This window comes from Hemiscyllium ocellatum, chromosome 3, assembly GCF_020745735.1.
Source record: "Hemiscyllium ocellatum isolate sHemOce1 chromosome 3, sHemOce1.pat.X.cur, whole genome shotgun sequence".
In the NCBI taxonomy this organism is placed as follows: domain Eukaryota; kingdom Metazoa; phylum Chordata; class Chondrichthyes; order Orectolobiformes; family Hemiscylliidae; genus Hemiscyllium; species Hemiscyllium ocellatum.
In genome coordinates this window covers 6,534,553-6,557,465 of record NC_083403.1, presented here as the reverse complement: position 1 = coordinate 6,557,465, position 22,913 = coordinate 6,534,553, and the positions used below count along the sequence as shown (strand labels likewise).

The 22,913-nt window shown below is 42.6% G+C and overlaps 1 protein-coding gene across 1 annotated transcript in view; it reads left to right on the top strand.

The window, feature by feature from the left end:
- The window catches only part of fbxo28 (F-box protein 28), a 42,217-nt gene that overhangs the window by 1,757 nt on the left and 17,547 nt on the right, over window positions 1–22,913 (top strand). The window contains exon 2 of the mRNA XM_060848015.1: window positions 2,813–2,922. Coding sequence (XP_060703998.1) covers window positions 2,813–2,922 — 110 coding nt within the window. The remainder of the gene's footprint in view (window positions 1–2,812; window positions 2,923–22,913) is intronic.

Sequence of the window (22,913 nt, the reverse complement as noted above, 5' to 3'; positions counted from 1 at the left end):
TCAGTCATCTAAAGTCAGTCTACCAACTGGAGTCCACTAATCTCTTTCAAATAACATCAATCCGATAATGTCAGTCACATAATGTCAGGTAACTCATATCAGCCACAAAACATCAGGCCTCCGGTGGCTATCAAATAATACTAGCGAACTCCAAGTCATACAGCACAGATGAGACCTAATCATATTTTTCCAGCACTTGGCACACACCCTTAAATGTTATTACACTTCGAGCCCTTGTCCAAGTACTTTTTAAAGGAGTGAGATTTCCCACCTCTACTATACTCTTAAGCAGTGCATTCTATATTCCCATCTAGTTCTGGATGAAAAACATTTTCTCCAAGTCAGCTGTAAACATTCTGCTGTTTACCTTTAAAATTATGTCTCCTCATTATTGACTCTTCAGTTAAGGGGAATAGCTGATTCAAATCCACCCTGTGCCCATCATAATCTCATATGCCTCAGTTAAGTCTTTTCTCGACCTTTCTTGTTCTGAAGAAAACAATCCAAGCCTATCCAGCATCTCTTCAAAGCTAAAGTGCTCTATCCTAGGCACCATTCTCCGGTGGGATCAAACCTTTACTATAGTGAGGTAATAAGTACACCATCTGTGGCCTAATCAAATATCTGTACAGCTCCAAAATCACCTCCCTGCTCTTATAGTCTATATGCCAATACTGATAAAGGCAGCTGTCCTGAATGCTGCCTAACCACCCTATTAATCTGTCCTGTCAGCCTATATTGGTCAAGTAACATTTGTCAAGTAAAAAAATTAAGTGTGAGGACATGTTGTGATGAAGACATAAGTTTGCAAGGGTGTATAGATAGGTTGAGTTGACAGTGTTTAATGTGGGAAAGTGCAATGTCATATCCTTTGGTAGGAAGAATCCAATGGTAGACTGTTTTAAATGGAGAGAGATCCAAAAAGGTGCAGCACACAGATTTGGTTGTTCTTATGCATGAACATAGAGTATAGAAAGTACAGCACAAGAATAGGCCCTTCAGCTCACCATGTATCTGCCAACTATGATGCTATTTCTAAACTAATCCCATCTGCCTACACATAGTCCATATCCCTCTATTCCCTGCCTATTCATGTGTTTTTCTAAATGCCTCTTAAAAACATAAAAAGTTAGCATGCAGCAAGTAATTAAGAAAGCAGATGGAATTATTGCTTTCATTATTTGGAAGTGGGAGTTTAAAAATAGGCAAGTCTTGTTACAATTGTACAGGCTGTTTGTGAGGCTGCACAGGAGTACTCTGTACAGTTTGGTCCCCATATTCAGGAGAATGATGGATGATCTCATTGAAATATTCTGGGCTTGACAGGATAAATATAGAATAAAGAACAGTACAGGCCCTTTGGCCCTTGATATTGTGCCAACCTCATACCCCACTGTGAGATCAAACTATCATTTTACTATCATCCATAAGTCTATCCAAGACACATGTCCATAATGTATCTGACCTACAACCACTGCTGACAATGCATTCCATGTATCCACCGCTCTATGTAAAGAAACTCTGAATCTGCACTCCAAGGTCTCTTTGTTCAGCAACACTCCCTAGGACCTTACTATTGAGTGTATAAGTCCTACTAAGATTTGCTTTCCCAAAATGCAGCACCTCGCAATTTATCTAAATTAAACTCCCATCAGCCACTCCTCGATCCATTGACCTATCTGATAAAGATCCCTTTGTAATTGGAGGTAACCTTCATCACTGTCCACTACACATCCAATTTTTGTGTTATCTGCAAACTTACTAACTATACCGCCTATGTTCACATCCAATCATTTATATAAATGACGAAAAGCAGTGGACCCAACACTGATCCTTATGGCACTCCACTGGTCACAGGCCTCCAGTCTGAAAAGCAACCCTCCACCACCATCCTCTGCCTTCCACCTTTGAGCCAGTTCTGTATCCGAATGGCTAGTTCTCCCTGTATTCCATGTGATCTAACCTTGCTAACCAGTATCTCATGGGCAACCTTGTTGAATGCCTTACTGAAGGACTAGATCACGTACACTGCTCTGCCCTCATCAATCCTCTTTGTTACTTCTTCAAAAATCTCCAAATCAAGTCATGAAACATGCGTTTCCATGCACAAAGCCATTTCTTCTCTGAGAGTTGTGACTGTCTGGAATTCTCTACCCATAAAGCTATGGAGGCTAGATCACTGAAGTACTTTAAGAGGAATATGATTGTTGAAACATTGAACAGTTGAGACATTGGACAGATCAGCCATGATCTTGTAGAATGGCAGAGGAGGCCTAAAGGTTTGAATGGTCTGGACCTCTCCATATGTTCTGAACTCACTTCAGTAAAGTAAGGTCAATCAATGAAATTTGCAATTAAATATCCATCAATCAATTAATATGAATTAATTAAAACTAAAAAACTAATAGCAATCATTTCAATTAATGTGTCAAGAAATATCATTGTCAGTTAATGTCAATAAATTTCAAACAATGTCAGTCAATTCATGTTAAACAATTATTATCAATCAATTAATACCAATATTAATCCATGAATATTAAACAATTAATGTCAATCCATGAACATCAGTGATGCGGAGGATTGGCAATGGTGCAGCAAGAAAGGGAAAAACACTCTGGAATGACACTGAGATTGGACTAATATGCTGGGAATCACAGAGAGCTGCCAATAAGTGACATTCCATGCATCTTGGGAGTGAAGATCAAACCCTGAGATTTGGGCAAGTGTGGGATATCTACTGCCTGTGTATTTTTTAAAAAACTATCTGATGATGTCATCGGGATTCTGTCAGTTCCGTGCATCTTTTTTGCAGGTATGCAAACGGATGGATGCAGTTTGTCAGCGGATGCTGAACCAGGGCTTTCTGAAAGTCGAGCGGTACCACAGTTTGTGTCAGAAACAGGTTAAAGCGCAGCTACCACGGTGAGTAACTGGCAGTAGGAGTGGCGTGGTGGTATAGTATTGTCTTCACAGCTTCTTGACTTCAGATTGTCAGCTGGCATTAAATGTGAAAGGGAAGATGATCTCCATAGGTTCACTCAGCTTGACCCTTGCATTTGTGGATGTGCTATAATGGAGATTGCATAAATTGGGTCTATGTATTTGGCATTTAGAAGAAATGTACAGAATTCTGGAGGGATTGCATGGTAGAGATTGAATGGTTGTTCCTCCTGATGCACAGTCTCAGGCTAAACAACTGATCAATTACAGATAAGGCTGAAGAATTTGCTAAGATCTTCAGTCAGAAGAGTCTTGTAAATGATCCATTTCAGCTTCCTCCTGAGGTCCCCAACATCATTCAGCCAGTTTGGTTCACTCAGTGAGATATGAAGAAAAGCTGAGAGCACTAGATACTGCAAAAGCTATGGCCATGACAGTATTCTGGGAATAGCACTGACTAAATGTGCTCCACAACCTGTTGCCTGTCAAGCTATTCCAATACAGCTATAACATTGGCATTTACCCAACAATGTGAAAAATTGTTCAGGTGCTGTTAAGCTGCACTTGCAATAACCTGCTCATTGTTGCTTGGTTCAAACACCAAGAAAAGCATTGAGTTCCAGTGGTGAGAGTGCTCGACATCATGACAGCATTTATCTGAATGTGGCATCAAGTAGCCCTAGCAAATCTAGAGGGGACAAGGTTTCTGGTTGGGGTCAGATCTAGCACAAAAGAAAATGGTTGTAATTATTGGAGGTCAGTCATGTCAGGTTTAGGACATCTCAGTTCCTAAGGGTAATGTCCTAGGTCCAACCAACTTCAGCGATTTCATCAATGACCTTCCCTTCATCATAAGGACGGAAGTGAGGATATTTGCAGATGATTGCATGATGTTCAGCATCATTCATGACTCCTCAGTTACTGAAGAAGTCCATGGACAAATGAAGCAAGATCTGGACGATATCCAAGTTTGGACTGACCAGTGGCATGTGACATTTGCATCACACAAGTGCCAGACAATGACGACCTCCAACAAAACTGAGTCTAATCATTGCCCCTTGGCATTCGATGGCATTACCATTTCTGAATCTTCCACAATCACATCCTGTGAATTACTGTTGACCAGAAATTAAATTAGACCAATCATTTAAATTTTGAAACTACAAAATTTTGAAGGCCATGAATCCTGCAGTGAATAGTCTCCTCCTGTCTCACCAAAGGCAGTCCAGCATTTACATTGCACAAGTCAGAGGGATGATGAAAGTGAATCTTGAAGACTGTGTTGTCTGCCTTCTGCAAGAGTCGAGGGGCTGTCTGGGGCTGGGAGGAACTTCGTGTTGGAGGGGAGGGTTTCAATTGCCATCTTCCACGTTGGTGCTAACTACATTCATGGAACTGGAAAGGAGGTTGTGCTGAAAGATTTTAAGCAGTTAAGAGCTAAATTAAAAAGCAAAATCTCCAAGATAATCTCAGAATTGCTACCTCAGCCAAGGACAAACTGACATCAAGGGTAAATAAAGTCAAGGAGTTAAATGAATGGCTTAACGAGTGGTGTAGCGGAAATATGTTGTAGTTCATGGGGCGCTGACTGTCGTATTGGGATAGAATGGAGCTGTTCCACTAAGGCAGGCTTCACTTACACAATGCTTTGACCAGCATCTGAGCAAATTGAATAATTTGTGCGGCAGAGAAGGATTTAAACTAATTAGAAAGGGAAGGGTTGGGAATTGGGATTACTTAAGCTTACAAAGCAATAGAATATTGTGGTATTGCAGGATGACTATTTTGACAGTGATACCCAGAATGGGAAAGGGTGTACAACTGCAAATGGAGTCAAAGGCAGAAAATAGTAAAAGAAAAAGGGAAATTTAATGACTGTCAAATGTGTGCAGGATTCAGAACAAAATAAATGAATTAATAGCACAGATCATGATTAATGAGTATGCTCTCATAGCCATTTTAGATTAGATTACTTACGGTGTGGAAACAGGCCCTTCAGCCCAACAAGTCCACACCGACACGCAACCCACCCAGACCCATTCCCCTACATTTACCCCATTCACCTAACATTATGGGCAGTTTAGCATGGCCAATTCACCTAATCATTTTGGTGACATGATTACAAGGAGATTGAAGATGGGAGCAAAGTATCCTGGAGTTTGCAACTTTTTGGACAGGCAAGAAAGAAAGGGTGTTGGGTAGCATTGCTGGTGTGGGTTGGAAAATATGAAAGCAAGAAATGACCTAGGATTGGTTGATGAAGGTTGCAAAAAAAAACAAGCGGAAGAAGACACTGGTAGCAGTAGTTTATATGCTTCGTAACAGTTGGACAGAATAAATCAGAAGGTAATAAGGGCATGTAAAAGGTAAAATGCTAATCATAGGTGACTTTAATCTTCACCTAGATTGGGAAAATCAAAATGTCATCAAGGAAGAATTGATAGAGTGCATGCATGTCATTATAGAACGTAGAACATTACAGCGCAGTACAGGTCCTTCGGCCCTCGATGTTGTGCCGACCTGTCATACCAATCTGAAGCCCATCTAACCTACACTATTCCATGTACGTCCATATGTTTGTCCAATGACGACTTAAATGCACTTAAACTTGGCGAATCTAGTACCGTTGCAGGCAAAGCATTCCATACCCTTCCTACTCTGAGTAAAGAAACTACCTCTGACATCTGTCCTATATCTATCACCCCTCAATTTAAAGCTATGCCCCCTTGTGCTCGCTGTCACCATTCTTGGAAAAAGGCTCTCCCTGTCCACCCTATCTAACCCTCTGACCAGAACTGTACACAATACTCCAAGTGCGGTCACACCAGTTTTGTATAGCTGTAGCATAACCTCATGGATCTGGAACTCGATCCCTCTATGAATAAAAGCTAAAACACTGTATGCCTTCTTAACAACCCTGTCATCCTGGGTGGCAGCTTTCAAGGATCTGTATACCTGGACACCGAGATCTCTCTGATCATCTACACTACCAAGAATCTTACCATTAGCCCAGTACTTTGTATTCCGGTTACTCCGACCAAAGTGAATCACCTCACACTTGTCCGCATTAAACTCCATTTGCCACCTCTCCGCCCAGCTCTGCAGCTTATCTGTCTCTCCTTTGTCACTATCCACAACTCCACGGACCTTAGTGTCATCTGCAAATTTACTAATCCACCCATCTACGCCCTCATCCAGGTCGTTTATAAAAATGACAAACAGCAGTGGACCCAACACCAACCCTTGCTATACACCACTAGTAGCTGGACTCCAGGATGAACATTTCCCATCAACCACCACCCTCTGTCTTCTTTCAGCTAGCCAATTACTGATCCAAACTGCTACATCTCCCACAATCCCATTCCTCCGCATTTTGTACAATAGCCTACTGTGGGGAACCTTATCGAACGCCTTGTGTTTGGATCCAGTCAGGGATCAGTCTATTTTGGATCAGGGAATGTGTATTGAGGCATATTTATTAAATTAAATCAGAAGAAAAGAACTCCTAGAAAACAGTGTTCATAATATAGTAACGTTTAACATTTAGTTTGAGATGCGAAACTTGGGTTGGAAATGACAGTGCTTAACTTTAATGAAGGTGAGTTCATAAGGATGAGGACAGAGTTGCACTGGGAAAGAAGTTCAGCACTAAAGACAGTTTAGAAACAATGGCAAACATTTAAGTAAATAGTTCATTACTCACAGCAAAGATACACCTCCAGGTGAGAGAGAAGATTCTGAGAAGAGAATAAACCAACTATGGTTAATCAGGGAAATTAGGGATATTATGAAATAAAGAGACAAAACATGCAACATGGCAGAGATTAATGGTAAACCAGAGGATTGGCAAAGGTTTAAAAGCTAACACAAGATTATCAAGAGTAATGAAGGAGAAAATAAACAGTGAGGGTAAACTGACAAGTAATTTAAGAACAAACAGTAAGAGCTTCTTCAAATATATAAAACTTAAGAGAGGCTATAGTGAACATAGTCACCTTAGAAAGTGAGGCTGGGGAAATAAAGTGGAAATCCAGGAAATGGCAGAAGAGTTGAACAAATCCTTTGCATCAGTTGTCACAGTAAAGGACACAGCATTGCAAAAATGCTAAATAATTGAGGGGTCCATCTTGTGGGTGGGAAGAAAAAGTAAATACAAAAACTAACATCAGAGAGAAACTACTTGGGAAACTAATGGGGCTAAAGGCCAATGAGACTTAAGACATAATGGATTGCACCTTAGGATTTTAAAGAAAAAAGCTACTGAATTAGTGGATGTACTAGCAGTGATCTTCAAAGAATCCTTAAAATCTGAAAAAGGTCAAGAGGATTGGAAAACATCCAATGTAACACTCATTCAAAAAAAAGAGGGAGACAAAAAAAAACAACAGCAGACGAGTTAGCTTAACATCTGACATTTGGAAAGGTTAATAAGGTGAGATCCCATGGAGTTTGTTAGCATGGATTGAGAATTGGCTACCTAGTAGAAGACAGAGTTAGTATAAACGGGGCATTTTCAGGATGGCAACATGTAACTAGTGGAGTGCCATGACGATTAGTGCTGTGGCCATAATTATTTACCATGTGTATCAGTGATATGGATGATGGAATTGATGTAGATGACACAAATAGATGTGAAGGCAAGTATTGGTGATGATACAGAGTTTACAGAGAGATATAGAGTTGGCAATAACTTGGCAGATGGAAATTAATGTTCCTAACAGGATAGATGTGGAGAGCTTGTCTCCCATGTAGGAGAGTCTAGGACCAGAGAGCATGATGTCAAACTAAGGAGTCAGCAATTGAAGACTGAAGAGGAATTTCTTATCTCAGAGAACGGTGAGTTTGTGTTATTCTTTACCACAGAGGGCTTTTGAGGCTGGCTCATTATGTATCTTCAAGTAAATTTAAGGCTGAAGCAGACATATTTTTGAGGACTGTGATGAGATCAGCAGCTGCCTGGCCCTGGTGGAACCCAACCTCGGTGTCACTGAGCAGGTTATTGCTGAGCAGCTGCTGCTTGATACCACTGTTAATGACACCTATCACTTCGCTGATGATCAAGAGTAGACTGTTGGGGTGATAATTGGCTTAGTTGGATTTGTTCTGCGTTTTGCGTACAGGACATACCTGGGCAACCTGCCACATTGTCAGGTAAATGCTAGAATTATAGCTGAACTTGAACAACTTGGCTAGGGGAGCGGCAAATCCTGGAGCACAAGTCTTTGGTACTATTGTTGGAATCTTGTTAGGGCCCATAGCCTTTGCAGTGTCAGTATCTCCAAATGTTTGTTGATGTCAGTGAATGAAAATGACTGAAGACCCCTCTGATGATGGAGACCACTGGATGAGGCCAAGATGAATTATCCAATCGTTGCTTCTGGCTGATGATTGTTGCAAATCCTTCAGCCTTATCTTTCGCACTGATGTGCCAGCCTCTTCCATCATTGAGGATGGGATATGTGTGGAGCCGCCTTCTCCAGTGAGTTATTGAATTGTCCACTACCATTCACAGCTGAATGTGGTAGGACTGTGGAGTTTAGATCTGATTTGTTTGTCGTGGGATCACTTAGATCTGTCTGTCACTTTTGCTTATGTTGTTTGATGGCTTTACCTACCTCATTTTCAGTATGTATGGTACTGCCCTCAGGTTAAACCATCATCTGTCATCTCTCTGTAACAGATCAGCAGCCCTATGGTCTGGTAGGACTACGGTGACTTTACCGTTTTGCTATAACCTATGTGTATTAACACACAGCACCTGTACTTTGCAGACAAAAGGAAAATACATGCACACAGCATCTGTTTCAAGTCAGGAAAATAAATAACACCCATTCACTGACTGTCTTCTCAGTGCAATGCCTTGACGAGTCAGAATTCACCTGCCTGGTTTAACAAAATATTTATCTGTCAATCATAATTAACTGGTGCATTTTACATTGCAACGCCTCGACCTGTTAGTCCACTGGTCCCAATCAGTCAGCCTCTCCTATCATTCAGAATAAATATTGATTTTCCCTTAAATTAGTATTTATGCAAATTGCATTGATATGCAAGATGAAAAGTTTTAACAAGATGTAACATGTTTCAGCAATACTTAGCTCCTAGGTTATCACACAGTTATTAGACTCTCAAATTGGAGATGATCTTTGCCTGGCACTTCTGTGGTGCAAATATTACTCACCACACACCAGTCCAAGCCTGGATGTTGCTACATATGGAGTTGGACAGCTTCAATATCTTAGAAATTGCAAATGGTGCTGAGCGTCCCCATCTCGTGGGCAATACGGTGGCACAGTGGTTAACACTGCTGCCTCACAGCGCCAGAGACCCGGGTTCAATTCCCGCCTCGGGCGACTGTCTGTGTGGAGTTTGCACATTCTCCCCGTGTCTGCGTGGGTTTCCTCCGGGTGCTCCAGTTTCCTCCCACAGTCCAAAAATGTGCAGGTTAGGTGAATTGGCCATGCTAAATTGCCCGTAGTGTTAGGTGAAGGGGTAAATGTAGTGGAATGGGTCTGGGTGGGTTGTGCTTCAGCGGTTTGGTGTGGGCTTGTTACAGTGTGGAAACATAAAGGGCCTGTTTCTACACTGTAGGTAATCTAACTCTTTAAAAAAATAATCTAAATCTCATGGGAATACCGAGCCAAATGCTGTCTTGATGTCAAGGGCTTTTACATTCCTCTCCACTTTAGAGTTCCAACTCTTTTTTTCCTGTGTTTGGACCAGAGCTGTAATGAAGTCAAGAGCTGAGTGGTCCTGGCAGAGCCCAAAGTGAACTTGTAGTGAGCAGCAAATTCTGAGCAAGTGTGGCTTGATAGTACTGCCAATTAGTACTTCCATCACTTTGTTGATGATTGAGTAGACTGATGTTGCGGTAATTGGCCAGGTTGGATTTGTCTTATATTTTGTGTACAGGACATACATTGGCCATTTCCAAATAGTCAGGTGGATGCTAATATTCTAGCTGTTCTGGAACACCTTGACTTGGGGCCATGGATCTAGAGCATATATTTCCAGCTAACAATCCCCACATTACATGATGAAATATTAATAAAGCGCTTAATTGTTGTCAGGGCCTTTAAATCATCGGTGTCTAGTGACTTCAGCCTTTTATTAATGTCATGTGGAGTGAATTGAATTGGCTGTAGACTGGCTTCTGTGATGCTGAAGAGGCTGAAATAGTTCATCCACTTAGCACTTCTGGCTTAGGGCTTCAGCGTTGTCTTTTGCAGTGATGTGCTAGACTCCCCATCACTAAAGTTGGTGATTTTTTTTTAATATTCATTCATGGAACATGGGTTTTGCTCCCCCTCCTCCTGCTAGTTGTTTAACTGTTCATCACTGGTTGTGGTTAGAATGCAGAACTTAGGTCTGAGCCATTGGTTGTGGGATCACTTAGTGCTGTCTGTATGCTACTTAAACTAATAGCCCTGTTTTGTCGCGGGGATCCTCAGTGTGACTCAGTCCCCGTAAGGTTGGTGCTGAAGGCATTTGGTTTGCTTGCCTTTATTGGTGAGTGCATTGAGTATAGGAGTCGGGAGGCCATGTTGTGGTTATATAGTACATTGGTTTGGCCACTTTTGGAATACTGCATTCAATCCATGGTCGCTCTTCTAAAGAAAAATTGTTGTTAAACTTGAAAGAGTTCAGAATAGATTTACAAGGCTGTTGCCAGGGATGAAGGGTATGAACTGTAGGGAGACGCTAAATAGGCTGGGGCTGTTTTCCCTGGAGCATTAGAAGCTGAGGGGTCGCCTCATAGAGATTTACAAAATCACGAGGGGCATGGATAGGGTGACTAGTCAAGGTTTTTCCCCCAGGATAGAGGAGTCCAAAACTAGCGGGTGTAGGTTTAAGGTGAGCAGGGAAAGATTTAAAAGGGACCTTAGCGCAACTTTTTCACACATAGGGTGGTGCATATATGGTATAAACTACCAGAGGAAGTGGTGGAAGCTGGGACAATTACAGCATTTAAAAGGCATCTGGATGGGTATATGAATAGGAAGGGTTTAGAGGGATTTGGGCCAAAGTTGACAAATGGAACTGCATTAATTTAGGATACGTGGTCTGCATGGAAACCGGGACTGAAGGGCCTGTTTCTGTGCTGTACATCTCTGACTCTATAACTGTGTGTGGTCACTCCTACCAGTACTGTCCTAGACAGATTTACTGTAATGGGTAGATTGGTGAAAAGATTAAGTATGTTTGTCTCCCCTTTGTTGGTCTTTCACTTTCATATCACTGTTCTTTAAACTTGTCTTTCCTTTTTTTAATGTACTACTACCAATCTGATACCTAACAGACTATATGCTTTTAAGATAGAGGTAAAAGACTGGAGATCTGAACACAGATCTCACTTTGCTTTCACTTTGAAGACTAGAAATACTCACCAATCAGCTACTTTGTTGAGGCAAAAATCAACTTAAGACCTCTCTCCTTTCTTCACTGAACTCCTTGAGATGCTTAAGTCTGACGTTCCACTGTAAGTCGCACACAAATGGTCTGCTGCACAGAATTGGCTACTGATACAGAGGAACCTCGATTATCCAAATATCGGATTATCTGGCAAGATTGCAAAGTCCTGATGCTTGGCTAAACTGTTATCTGGCGTTCAATTATCTGGAATTCAGTTAACCAAATGAAATACTCCCCACCTGTATCCTTTAGATGATGGAGGTTCCTGTATACATGGTTCCAGCACAAACTCCAGCTTGCTCAGTAAATGAGGATCAACTTTCAGCTGGTCCTTAATGACACTGATCCTTCATTTCTCCTTTTCAAAATAAGACTGCTGAAAGCTTGCAAATACTGACTTCAAAACTCCCTATTTTTCTTGAAGCAAATTACAATCTAAATCCTAATTAGGTGGCACAGTGGTTAGCACTGCTGCCTCACAGAGATCTGGGTTCAATTCCCGCCTCAGGCGACTGACTGTGTGGAGTTTGCACATTCTCCCCGTGTCTGCATGGGTTTGCTCCGGTTTCCTCCCACAGTCCCAAGATGTGCAGGTTAGGTGAATTGGCCATGCTAAATTGCCCGTAGTGTTAGGTGAAGGGGTAAATGTAGGGGAATGGGTCTAGGTGGGTTGCGCTTCGGCAGGTCGGTATGGACTTGTTGGGCCAAAGGGCCTGTTTCCACATTGTAAGTCATCTAATCTAAAGTAGGTTTGTCAACTGGTGGAGAACCACAAAGATCAGTGCTGGGTCCTCAGTTACTTACAATTTCTATCAATAACTTGGAAGAAAGGGTCGAATATATGGTAACTAGGTTTGCAGATTTGCCAGTAAGTAAGTTAGCAAGAGGAGATAAGCTGTTTAAGCACATCGACAGGTTAAGTGTGTTGACGAAAATTTGTCAGATGAAGTATAAAGTTGGAAATTGTGAAGATGTCCACTTTGGCAGGGTGTCCTGGTATGTGAATCACATAAAGTCAATACGCCCATACAGTACATAATTAGGAAGACAAATAAATATTGACGAGGGGAATGGAATAAAAAAAAGCATGTTTTGTTGCACTTATAGAGGGTGTTGGTGAAACCATAGATGGATCACAGTTTCTCTCCCTTTATTGAAAACATATTTAATTACAGTCATTCAGAGCAAGTTTAAACCACTCATTCTTGGGGTGAGAAACTTCACTCATGGAGAGATTAAACAGTTACAAACAAAAGCAAAATACAGTTGGAAATCTGAAAACAGAAAATTCTGAAGAAACTCAGCAGGTTTGGCAGCATTTACAGCAAGAAAAAGAGAGCTGATATTTTGAGTCCAATATGATGATGTCAGAACTGGAAGGGGTTGGAGTCATTCCTGGCATGTAGGAAGTTGGTTATGTTTGTTGGGGTCATTCACCTCTGCTCCAGGATATGTCTGCTGGAGTTCCTCAGGGCAGTGCCCTAGGCCTAACCATCTTTAGCTGTTTCATAAATGACCTTCCCTTTATCATATGTTCTGAGGGAATGTTCTCCAATGATTGCACACTGTTCAGCATCATTTGCAACTCTTCAGGTACTGAAGCATTGCATGTCCAAAGGCAACAAGATCTGGACAATCTCAAATAAGAGACAATCTCAACACATCTCCTTGATATTCAGTGATACTGCCAACATTGAATTCTCACCATCATTGGGTTACTATTGACCAGAAACTCAACTGGACTTGCCATAATAATGCAGTGACCACAAGAACAGGCTGGAGACTAGGAATCATGCAGGGAGTAACTCTCCTCCTGACTTCTCAAAGCCTGTCCACCATCAATTAGGCACATATCAGACTGTGATAGAATACTGCTACTTTTTGATTTTATTTGATTTTATTGTCACATTTTACCTGAGTACAGTGAAAATTTTGTTTTATGTGCAGTACAGGTAGATCATACCATGCAAAGTGCATAAGGATAATAGAACAGAGCAAGGAATACAATGTTACAGAGAAGGCGCACAAACAGCAAGGTCAACATTAGATTTGAAATTTGAGAGGTCCATTCAGAAGTCTAATAGCAGGGAGGAAACTGTTCTTGAATCTGCTGGTACTTGTGTTTAAACATTTGTATTTTCTGCCTGACGGGAGAGACGATGACTGGGGTGGAAGGGGTTGTTGATTATGTTGGCTGCCTTTCATTGTGAAATGAAATCCAATCCCGATAAGTGAGATGATGCACTGGAACAGGAGAAACAAGTCCAAGGAATATATAATGAACTGTAGGACACTGGGAAGCATCAAGATCAGAGAGACCTTGGTGTGCATGTCCACCAGTCCCATAAGATAATGGGACGGTTTGATCAAAGTGGCTAAGAAGGCATATTGACGAGATATAGAGTATAAGAACTGGGAGGTTTTGCTGGAATTGTACAAAACTTTGGATCGGTAACAGCTAGAGTATTGTGTGTTTCTCTGGAATACATATTATAAGAGAGCTATGATAGCACTGGAGAGAGTGCAGAGGACATTTACCAGGATGTTGCCTGGGCTAGAGATCTTTAGTTATGAAGTGAGATTGGATAGATTGGCGATCTGAGTACTTATATCCATTGAAATCCTTTTTGTGTGTAATCATTATTATGTTGGAAGCAGGGAAGCCAATATGTTGCACAGCAGACTCTTTCAAACAACAATGCAATAATAAAAACCAAAAGAACTAGAAGTCCAAAAAAACCAAAAGAGCTAGAAGTCGAAAGCAAAAACAAATTGCTGAAAAATCTCAGCAGGTCTGGCAGTATCTGTGGTGCAAAATCAGAGTTAATTTTTTAGGTCCAGTGACCTTTCCTCAGAACAGTGTACTGATGGTAGATGATTTCTTATTTTGTGTTGACCACCAGCGATAACTCCCCTACTCTTCTTTGAACAGTGTAACTCCCGCTGTCACTTGGAGAGACCTCAGGCATACTCAGACCATACAGCAGCCTGTGGTACATGTGTAATCAATACCTTTCCACTTCAGTTCAGATAGATATTGATTTCTGTTTCATGCATTTGGGAAAACATAATTTGCCAGCAATCATTTATTTCTAGTTCTGCATCTGTGATAGAATCTCAGTGGGATTTCATGAGTGCTATCTCCTTAAGATAGATCCAGTGTGTTAATCCTAGTTCGCTAGGTAAATAATCCCACTGTCATTGTTTTAGAGTTCTGCATTAGGTAACTCAGTTTTTATCAATTTTTATTCAACCTCTTAGTCCGGGAACCCTGCACTGCCCGGTTCTACCTCCTTCCCAAGATCCACAAGTTTGACCACTCCGGCTGACCCACTGTCTCAGCCTGCTCCTACCCCACTGAACTCATCTCCACCTACCTCGATGCTGTCCTATCTCCCCCCCCCCACCCCAGTCCAGGATCTCCCCACATACGTTCGAGACATCATCCACGCCCTCCATCACCTGCAAGACTTCAGTTTCCCTGGCCCCCAACGCCTCATCTTCACCATGGACATCCAATCCCTCTACACCTCCATCCGCCTTGACCACAGCCTCTAAGCCGTTTCTTCCTCTCCTGACATCCCCAACAGTACCCTTCCACTGACGCACTCATTTGTTTGGCCAAACTGGTCCTCACCCTTAACAATTTCTCCTTCGAATCCTCCCACTTCCTCCAGACCAAAGGGGTAGCCATGGGCACTCATATGGGCTCCAGCTATGTCTGTCTCTTTGTCGGCTATGTAGAACAGTCCATCTTCCATAGTTACACCGGCACCACTCCCCATCTCTTCCTCCGCTACAGTGATGACTGCATCAGCGCCACCTCGTGCTCCCGCAAGGAGTTTGAGCAGTTCATCAACTTCACAACACGTTCCACCCCGACCTTATATTCACCTTGGCAGCAGCTGCCCCAAGCTTCAGCGCGTCCCTCAACACGTAGTCTTGGACCTTGGAATGAACCAGTCTGCAACACTCTGTTGGGTTCAACTCCTTCAGCTAGAAGATCCAACAGGTTTCGGACCACCCAGAGAGCATCCTTCACTGAGTTGATGATCCTCCAGGCACAGTTGATGTTCATCTCGGTGTACGTCCCGGGGAACAGACCATAGAGCACGGAGTCCTGAACTTGACAAATACAATTGTTTTACAAAATGGTTTCTTAGCAAGGAGGGCAAACATTTGACCATAAAATGGTTTCCTGACACATTGTGCCAGAATCTCTTCAATGTTGGGTCTAGAATAATTTCCAAGCTAGGACCAGACTCCTGCTTTTTAAGCCCTGAATCATTCTGTACCTGAGGCTGAGATGTTACTGTTAGGTTGCATTTAAACCAATTCATTAGTCTTTGAATTAAACATGCTCACTTTTCAGGGTTGTGATTCAAATCCAAATAAGACATAAGATCTGATTAGTTAGAATTGACAGTGGGGCGGTCTGTAAGGTCTGTAGAGTGGTCTGCAGAAAAGCTTCATTAATATTACCTTTTACAGAGTTTGTATTTAATAACCAGTAATGGCTACTCAATATCATCATGAAGTCCCAAAATGCAATTAAATCCAATCCATAGCAGGTAAGCAATAAGTGTTAATTTTCTACTGGCTTCAACAGTCTCAGCACTGAAAATGGCCTCTCTCTCAAGTGTCCTTTTGAACTCTCAAGTCAGGGTCTTGTAACAGCAAAGGTGTTTTTCTCTGTGCCTGTCTGGCTTGCAAGGGCTAATAAGATTTCACTACAATCGACAGGATCTGACCGTCAATCACAAGGCTTTTGATAGTACCAAGTTTCACTTCAGGGTCACAATCAAATACTGTCATTAATTTCACAAGGGAACAGCTGTGAATGTTATCACTTGGTGTCCTGTTCACGCAGATTCACCGATGTTAAGGCAAATGTTCTTAATTGCCTGAGGGCATCCTGTTTTCACTTGATGAGCACAGATGTCCCTATCTACTGCATTCTTTGTGCTTCCCCCGTCTTTTTCTGAGCTTTCCTGCCTGACTATTTTCTAGCACAACAAATGTATTCTATAATTCAGCGTTACATTTTAGCCTAAATGTTAAAAGACAGGTTTTAAGGCTATAGGCTTTCTCATGACTACCCCTTATCAGACCTTGCCTTTCCAAATACATGTAAATCCTGTCCCTCAAAATTCCCTCCAATAACCTCCGAGAGAAATAAGGAAGAAGAGGATCAAATATGAAGGTAAGCTAGCCAGTAATATTAGAAATGATAGCAAAAGTTTCTTTCAATACTTAAGAAACAAACGACAGGCAAAAGTAGACATTGGGCCACTTCAAACTGATGCAGGAAGCCTAGTGATGGGGAATAAGGAAATAGCTGAAGAACTTAATAAATACTTTGGGTCAGTCTTCACAGGTGGAAGGCATGAGTATTATCCCAACAATTAAGGAGAGTCAAGGGGCAGAGTTGAGTATGGTAGCCATTACAAAATAGAAAGTGCTAGAAAAGCTAAAAGGTCTAAAACTTGATAAATCTCCTGGCCCCAATGGACTACATCCTAGTGTTCTGAGGGAGGTGGCTGAAGAAATAGCTGAGGCATTGGTTGTAATCTTTCAAATATCACTGGAGTCAGGGAAAGTCCCAGATGATTGGAAAATCGCTGTTGTAACCCTTTTGTTCAAGAAAGGATTGAGACAAAAGATGGAAAACTATAGGCCGATTAGCCTAACTTCTGTTATAGGTAAAATTCTAGAATCCATCATTAAGGATGAGATTTCTAAATTCTTGGAAGTGCAGGGTCACATTAGAACAAGTCAGCATGTATGTAGTAATGGGAGGTTGTGCCTGACAAGCCTGTTAGAGTTCTTTGAAGAGGTATCCAGTAGGTTAGACCAGGGAAACCCAGTGGATGTTATCTACCTAGACTTCCAAAAGGCCTTTGATAAGGTGCCTCGGGGAGGCTGCTGAGTAAAGTGAGGGCCCATGGTATTCGAGGTGAGCAACTGGCTTGAATTGAGGATTGGCTGTCTGACAGAAGGCAGAGAGTTGGGATAAAAGATTCCTGTTTGGAATGGCAGCTAGTGACAAGTGGTGTCCCACAGGGTTCAGTGTTGGAGCCGCAGCAGTTCACTTGATCTAGTAATGATCTGGATGAAGGGACTGGAGGCATTCTGGTGAAGTTAGCCGATGATATGAAGTTAGACGGACAGGCAAGTAGTTCTGAGGAAGTGGGGAGGCTGCAGAAAGATTTAGATAGTTTATTAGAGTGGTCCAGGAAATGGCTGATGAAACTCAATGTGAGCAAGTGTGAGGTCTTGCACTTTGGGAAAAAAAATAGGCATGGACTATTTTCTAAACAGTGAGAAAATTCATAAAGCCAAAGTACAAAGGGATTTGGGATGCTAGTCCAGGATTCTCTAAAGGTTGACTTGCAGGTTGAGTCCGTGGTTAAGAAAGCAAATGTAGTGTGTCATTTATCTCAAGGTTGGAATGTGAAAACAGCGATGTGCTACTGAGACTTTATAAAATGCTGGTTAGGTCCCATTAAGAATACTGTGTCTAGTTTTGGACTCCACACCTCAGGAAGGACATACTGGCACTGGAGCATGTCCAATGGAGATTCACACAGATGATCCTTGGAATGGCAGTCCTAACATATGATGAATGGCTGAGGATCCTGGGATTGTATTCATTAGTGTTTAGAAGGTTGAGGAGAGAGCTAATAGAAACTTACAGGATAGGGCATGGCTTAGAAAGGGTGGACGCTGGGAATTTGTTTCCGTCAGGCGGGGATACTAGGACCTGTGGGCACGGCCTTAGAATTAGAGGGGGTCAATTTAAAACTGAAATGAGGAGACATTTCTTCAGCCAGAGATTGGTATCCTGTCGGATTCATTGCCACGGAGCGCAGTGGAGGCCGGGATGTTAAATGTCTTCATGGCAGAGGTTGATAAATTCTTAATCTCGCAAGGAGTTAAGGGATACGGGGAGAATGCGGGTAAGTGGCGCTGAAATACCCATCAGCCATGATTGAATGGCGGAGTGGACTTGATGGGCTAAATGGCCTTACTTCCATTCCTCCATCTTATGATCGAATGAACCTGCCCACCACCAATGTCAGACTCACTGCTGTATAGTTTCCTAGCTTTGCCTTACTACATTTCTTTAAATAGTATGCTGAATATACATATATATTCTGGAGCATTTTTCCCTGCCCTAGATGAACACAAAATATTTCATGAACTCTTCCTTTTCTCATTTTTATTTTTTTTATTAGATTCCCTACAGTTTGGGAACAGGCCCTTTGGCCCAACCAGTCCACACCGACCCTCCGATGAGTAACCCACCCAGATCCATTTCCCTCTTACTAATGCACCTAGCGCTATGGGCAATTTAGCATGGCCAATTCACCTGACCTGCACATCTTTGGATTGTGGGAGGAAACCGGAGCAGCCGGAGGAAACCCATGCAGACACTGGGAGAATGTGCAAACTCCACATAGACAGTTGCCTGAGGCTGGAATCGAACCTGGGACCTTGGCGCTGTGAGGCAGCAGTGTAACCACTGAGTCACCATGCCGCCCCAGCTACTGAGCAGGATGGTAAATAGAGAGAGAAGGATAAGTTGCATGAGGATATCAGACTCGTTAGCTAGGCAGAGCAGTGGTAAATGGAAATCAGCCCACAAAAGTGTGAGATAGTGCACTTAGGGGGTGCTAATAAGGCAAAGGACAACACTGAATAATAGGCTCCTGTAAGCTACAGAAAGTAGACTGTGGTCAAGAAGTCACAAGGGATACTTGTCTTTATTAACTAAGGCATAGAAAGCAGGTACAGGACAGTTATGTTGGAATAGTAGAATATGCTGGTCAAGCCACAACTGGAGTACTGTGTGCAACTCTGGCCACACCACATTATGGGGAGGATTGCACTGGAGAGAGTGCTGAGGTAATGATGCTTCCTGGGCTAGAAAGTCCGAACCATGATGAAAGACTGGACGGTCTGGTGTGCCCCTGCCAAGCAAAGTTTGACAGGAGATCCGATAGAGGATGTAAGATTGAGGTGGAAAAGCAGGCAAATTCTTCATTTGTAGAGGATTCAATATCCAGAGGACATAATTTTAAGGTGAGGTAGAGGCTTAGAGGAGAGTTGAGAATTTTTCAACTTGGAAGTGGGTGAAAAGTAATAAATTCTCATAATAGCTAAATATTTAAAAATTCATTTGTCACCATAGCATCCAGAGCTGCAGGCCAAAAGCCAGAAAAAGTGAATTGTGTAATCAGATTTTGAGCCAGAGTGGAGCTAACTGGCCAAATGACCTTTCTGTGTAAATATTAAGAGTCTACTTCTGTAACCTCTTCCAGTCCTACAAGCCTGAGATTTCCACACTCCTCCAGTTCTGGCCTCTTGTGAATCTCCAATTAAAGTCACTCAATCATTGACAGCCATGACTTAAGTAATTGAGTCCTCAGCCTTGAAATCAGCTTGCTAAGATTCCTCCATCTTACTCTTCCTCTTCCTAACAACACTCCTTAAAGCCAGGGTCATGGCATGCCTGAGTATTGCATCATGTAGCTTGGCTTTGGACAGTGTCTGATGAAGCTTTTGAAGAGTCTTGGATCACTTTGCTAGGTTAAAATTACTAAGTGAGGAAAAGTTGTTGCTGATGACTCTGACCATCCCTGAATAAAGGTCTGACAGACTTTTCAATGACTGTTTAATAATGTAAAACTTTCTTGATGAAAAAGATCCAAACTAAGTTTTAAAAAAGCATTAATAATCAAGAGATGGCAGTGGAAAATAGACCTAGTTTTGAAAGCGTCTTTGGTGTCTGGAATTCCCAGCCAGAACTGTCTAGTCCCACTGGTGTCATGTGTATCAAACTGCCTTGTGTCAAATATAAAATTCGAGGCTGAACCATTACAGCATTTCCAAAATAAATCTCAACACAAAGCCTATTGCCACTCTCTGTTTTGTGAAAGAGTTGGAATAATTAAAATTTTGCTTGTCTTTATCAACAGCAAAGTCGTAAGAAAATTAAAACGCTACTTAGTTTTGTAGCCCAAACTATCAAAAGCATCTGCATCATGGGGTTGCACATATGGCGGGGAGGGAAGTGGGGGGATGGAGAAGAGGGGTGTTGGTTAGGAGGGTGAAGCGAACCAAGGAGTGGTAAAGGTGATAGTCCTTGCGGAAGGCAGAGATGGGTGGAGAGGGGAAGATGATCTGGATGGTAGGGTCTAATGGAAGTTGCCAAAAGTGTTTGAGGATGATAATATTGGATATGTAGGCTGGTGGGGTGGAAAGTGAGGATAAGGGGTCCCTGTCTTCATTATGTTTGGATGGGGCAGGATTTAGAACTATGGAGCGTGGAACGTGGAGGGCGGTCTGGATAACTGGGGGTAAGCACATTGTTTAAAATAGGTGGACATCCGGGATGCTTGGGAGTAGAATGCCTCCTCATCCGAGCAGAAAAGACTGCGAAATCTGGAAAATGGGATGGAGTTTTTGCCAGATATGAGGTAGGAGGAGATGTCATCCAGGTAGTTATGGGAGTCTGTGGGTTTGTAGTAAATGTCCGTCCGTAAACTCACCAGAGATGGAAATGGAGATGTCAAGAAAGGAGAGAGGGTTGTCTGAGATAGACCAAGTAAATGTAAGGGCAGGGTGGAAATTGTTGCCAAAGTTGATGAACTGCTCCAGTTCAGACGGGGTGCAGGATGCAGCACCGACGCAGTCATCGATGTAAAAGTCGATGAGTTGGAGAACACTGCCTGTGTATGGACTGAACAGGGACTGTTCGATGTAGCCTACAAGAGGCAGGCATAGCTGGGGCCCATGTGAGTGCCCATGGCTGCCCCCTGGATTTGGAGAAAATGGGAAGAGTTGAAGGAAAAGTTATGGGTGAGGTCTAATTCAGCAAGGCAGAGGAATGTAGTGGTGGAGGGGGACTGGATGGGCCTGTTGGAGAGGAAGAAACTGAACTGAAAATGTGTTGCTGGAAAAGCGCATCCAAGGTCAGGCAGCATCCAAGGAGCAGGAGAATCGACGTTTCAAGCATGAGCCCTTCTTCTCCAGCATCTGCAGTCCTCACTTTCTCCGAGGAAGAAACTGAAGTCTTGTAGGCTGTCCTTGTGGGAATAGACGTGTAAAGGGCTGGGGAACTGGAAGTTTCCAAAGAGGTGGAGGGTGTGGTTGGTGTCCTAGATGTAGGTGGGAAGTGCCTGGGCCAAGGGGAGAGAATGAAGTAGAGGTAGGAAGAATTTGGAGGAGCTCCTGCAGAGCTATCTGGGGGCTGAGATGAATGACCTCCAACAATCACACCAATCTTCCATTGTGCCAAATATGACTGCACCCTGTGGAGAGTTTTCCCTGTATTGCCCATGATTCCAGTTTTGCTCAGGTTCCTTGATGTCAAGGGCAGTCACTGGAGTTTAGCTCTTTTAACAGAACAACCTCGGGTATCCGAACATTGATTATCCAAATTTCAAATTATCCAAACAAGAACTCAAGGTCCCAATTCTTGTGCAAACCGTGTTATCCAAACAATCGATTATCCAAATATTTAATTATCTGAACAAAATCCTCCCCACCTGTGTCATTCAGATAATCAAGGTTGCCCTGTAGTGACAAAGGCTGAATGGAGATCAGAAGCCAATTCACCTTGAAGGAACCCAAACTGAGCATCAGTGACTAGGGTGTTGCTGAGTAATTGCCACTTGATAATGCTGTTGGTAATCCTTTTGACCCACTCCAATTTGTCTATCGGACCAACAGACCTACGTCAGATGCCATATCACTTGCCCTTTGCTCCTCCCTAGAACATCTCAACACCAAGAACAGCTGTGTAAGAATCCTACTCATTGACTACAATTCAGCTTTCTACACTATCATCCTCTCGAGACCGATTACAAAATTTAGTAATCTCGGACTAAGCCCCACTCTCTGCACCTGGATCAACAGTTTCCTGACCCACAGGTCACAATCATGAAGACTGGGAACAATATTTCATCCTCACTAACATTCACCACTGGAGCCCTCCAGGGGTGTATACTCTGCTCCTTACTGTACTCACTGTATACCCATGTCTGCATCACCAAACACTAGACTAATGCCATTTACAAATTCGCTGATGACACTACTACAGTTGGTCGAATCTCAGAAGGCGATGAAACAGACTACAGATGGAAGGTGGAAGACCTGGAAAAACGGTGCACTGAGAGTAACCTAGCTCTCAATGCCGGCAAAATCAAGGAACTCATTATTGACTTTCGACGGGATGTTACTCATGCCACCTACACATTAACAACACAGAGATGGACGAGTGGAGAATATCAAGCTCCTGGGAGTGGTCATCCACAACAAGCTTCCTTGGACTCTTCATGTGGACGCATTGGTTACAAAGGCCCAACAATGTCTCCTCTTCCTCAGGCAGCTGAGAAAATTTGGCATGATGGCAAATGCCCTTGCCAATTTTTATAGGTGTACCATCATGAGCATTCTGTCTGGATGTATCACGACCTGGTATGGCAACTGGACTAGTCAAGATCAGAGACAGTTCCAGAGAGTGGTGAACTCGGCCCAGACAATCACAAAGGCTG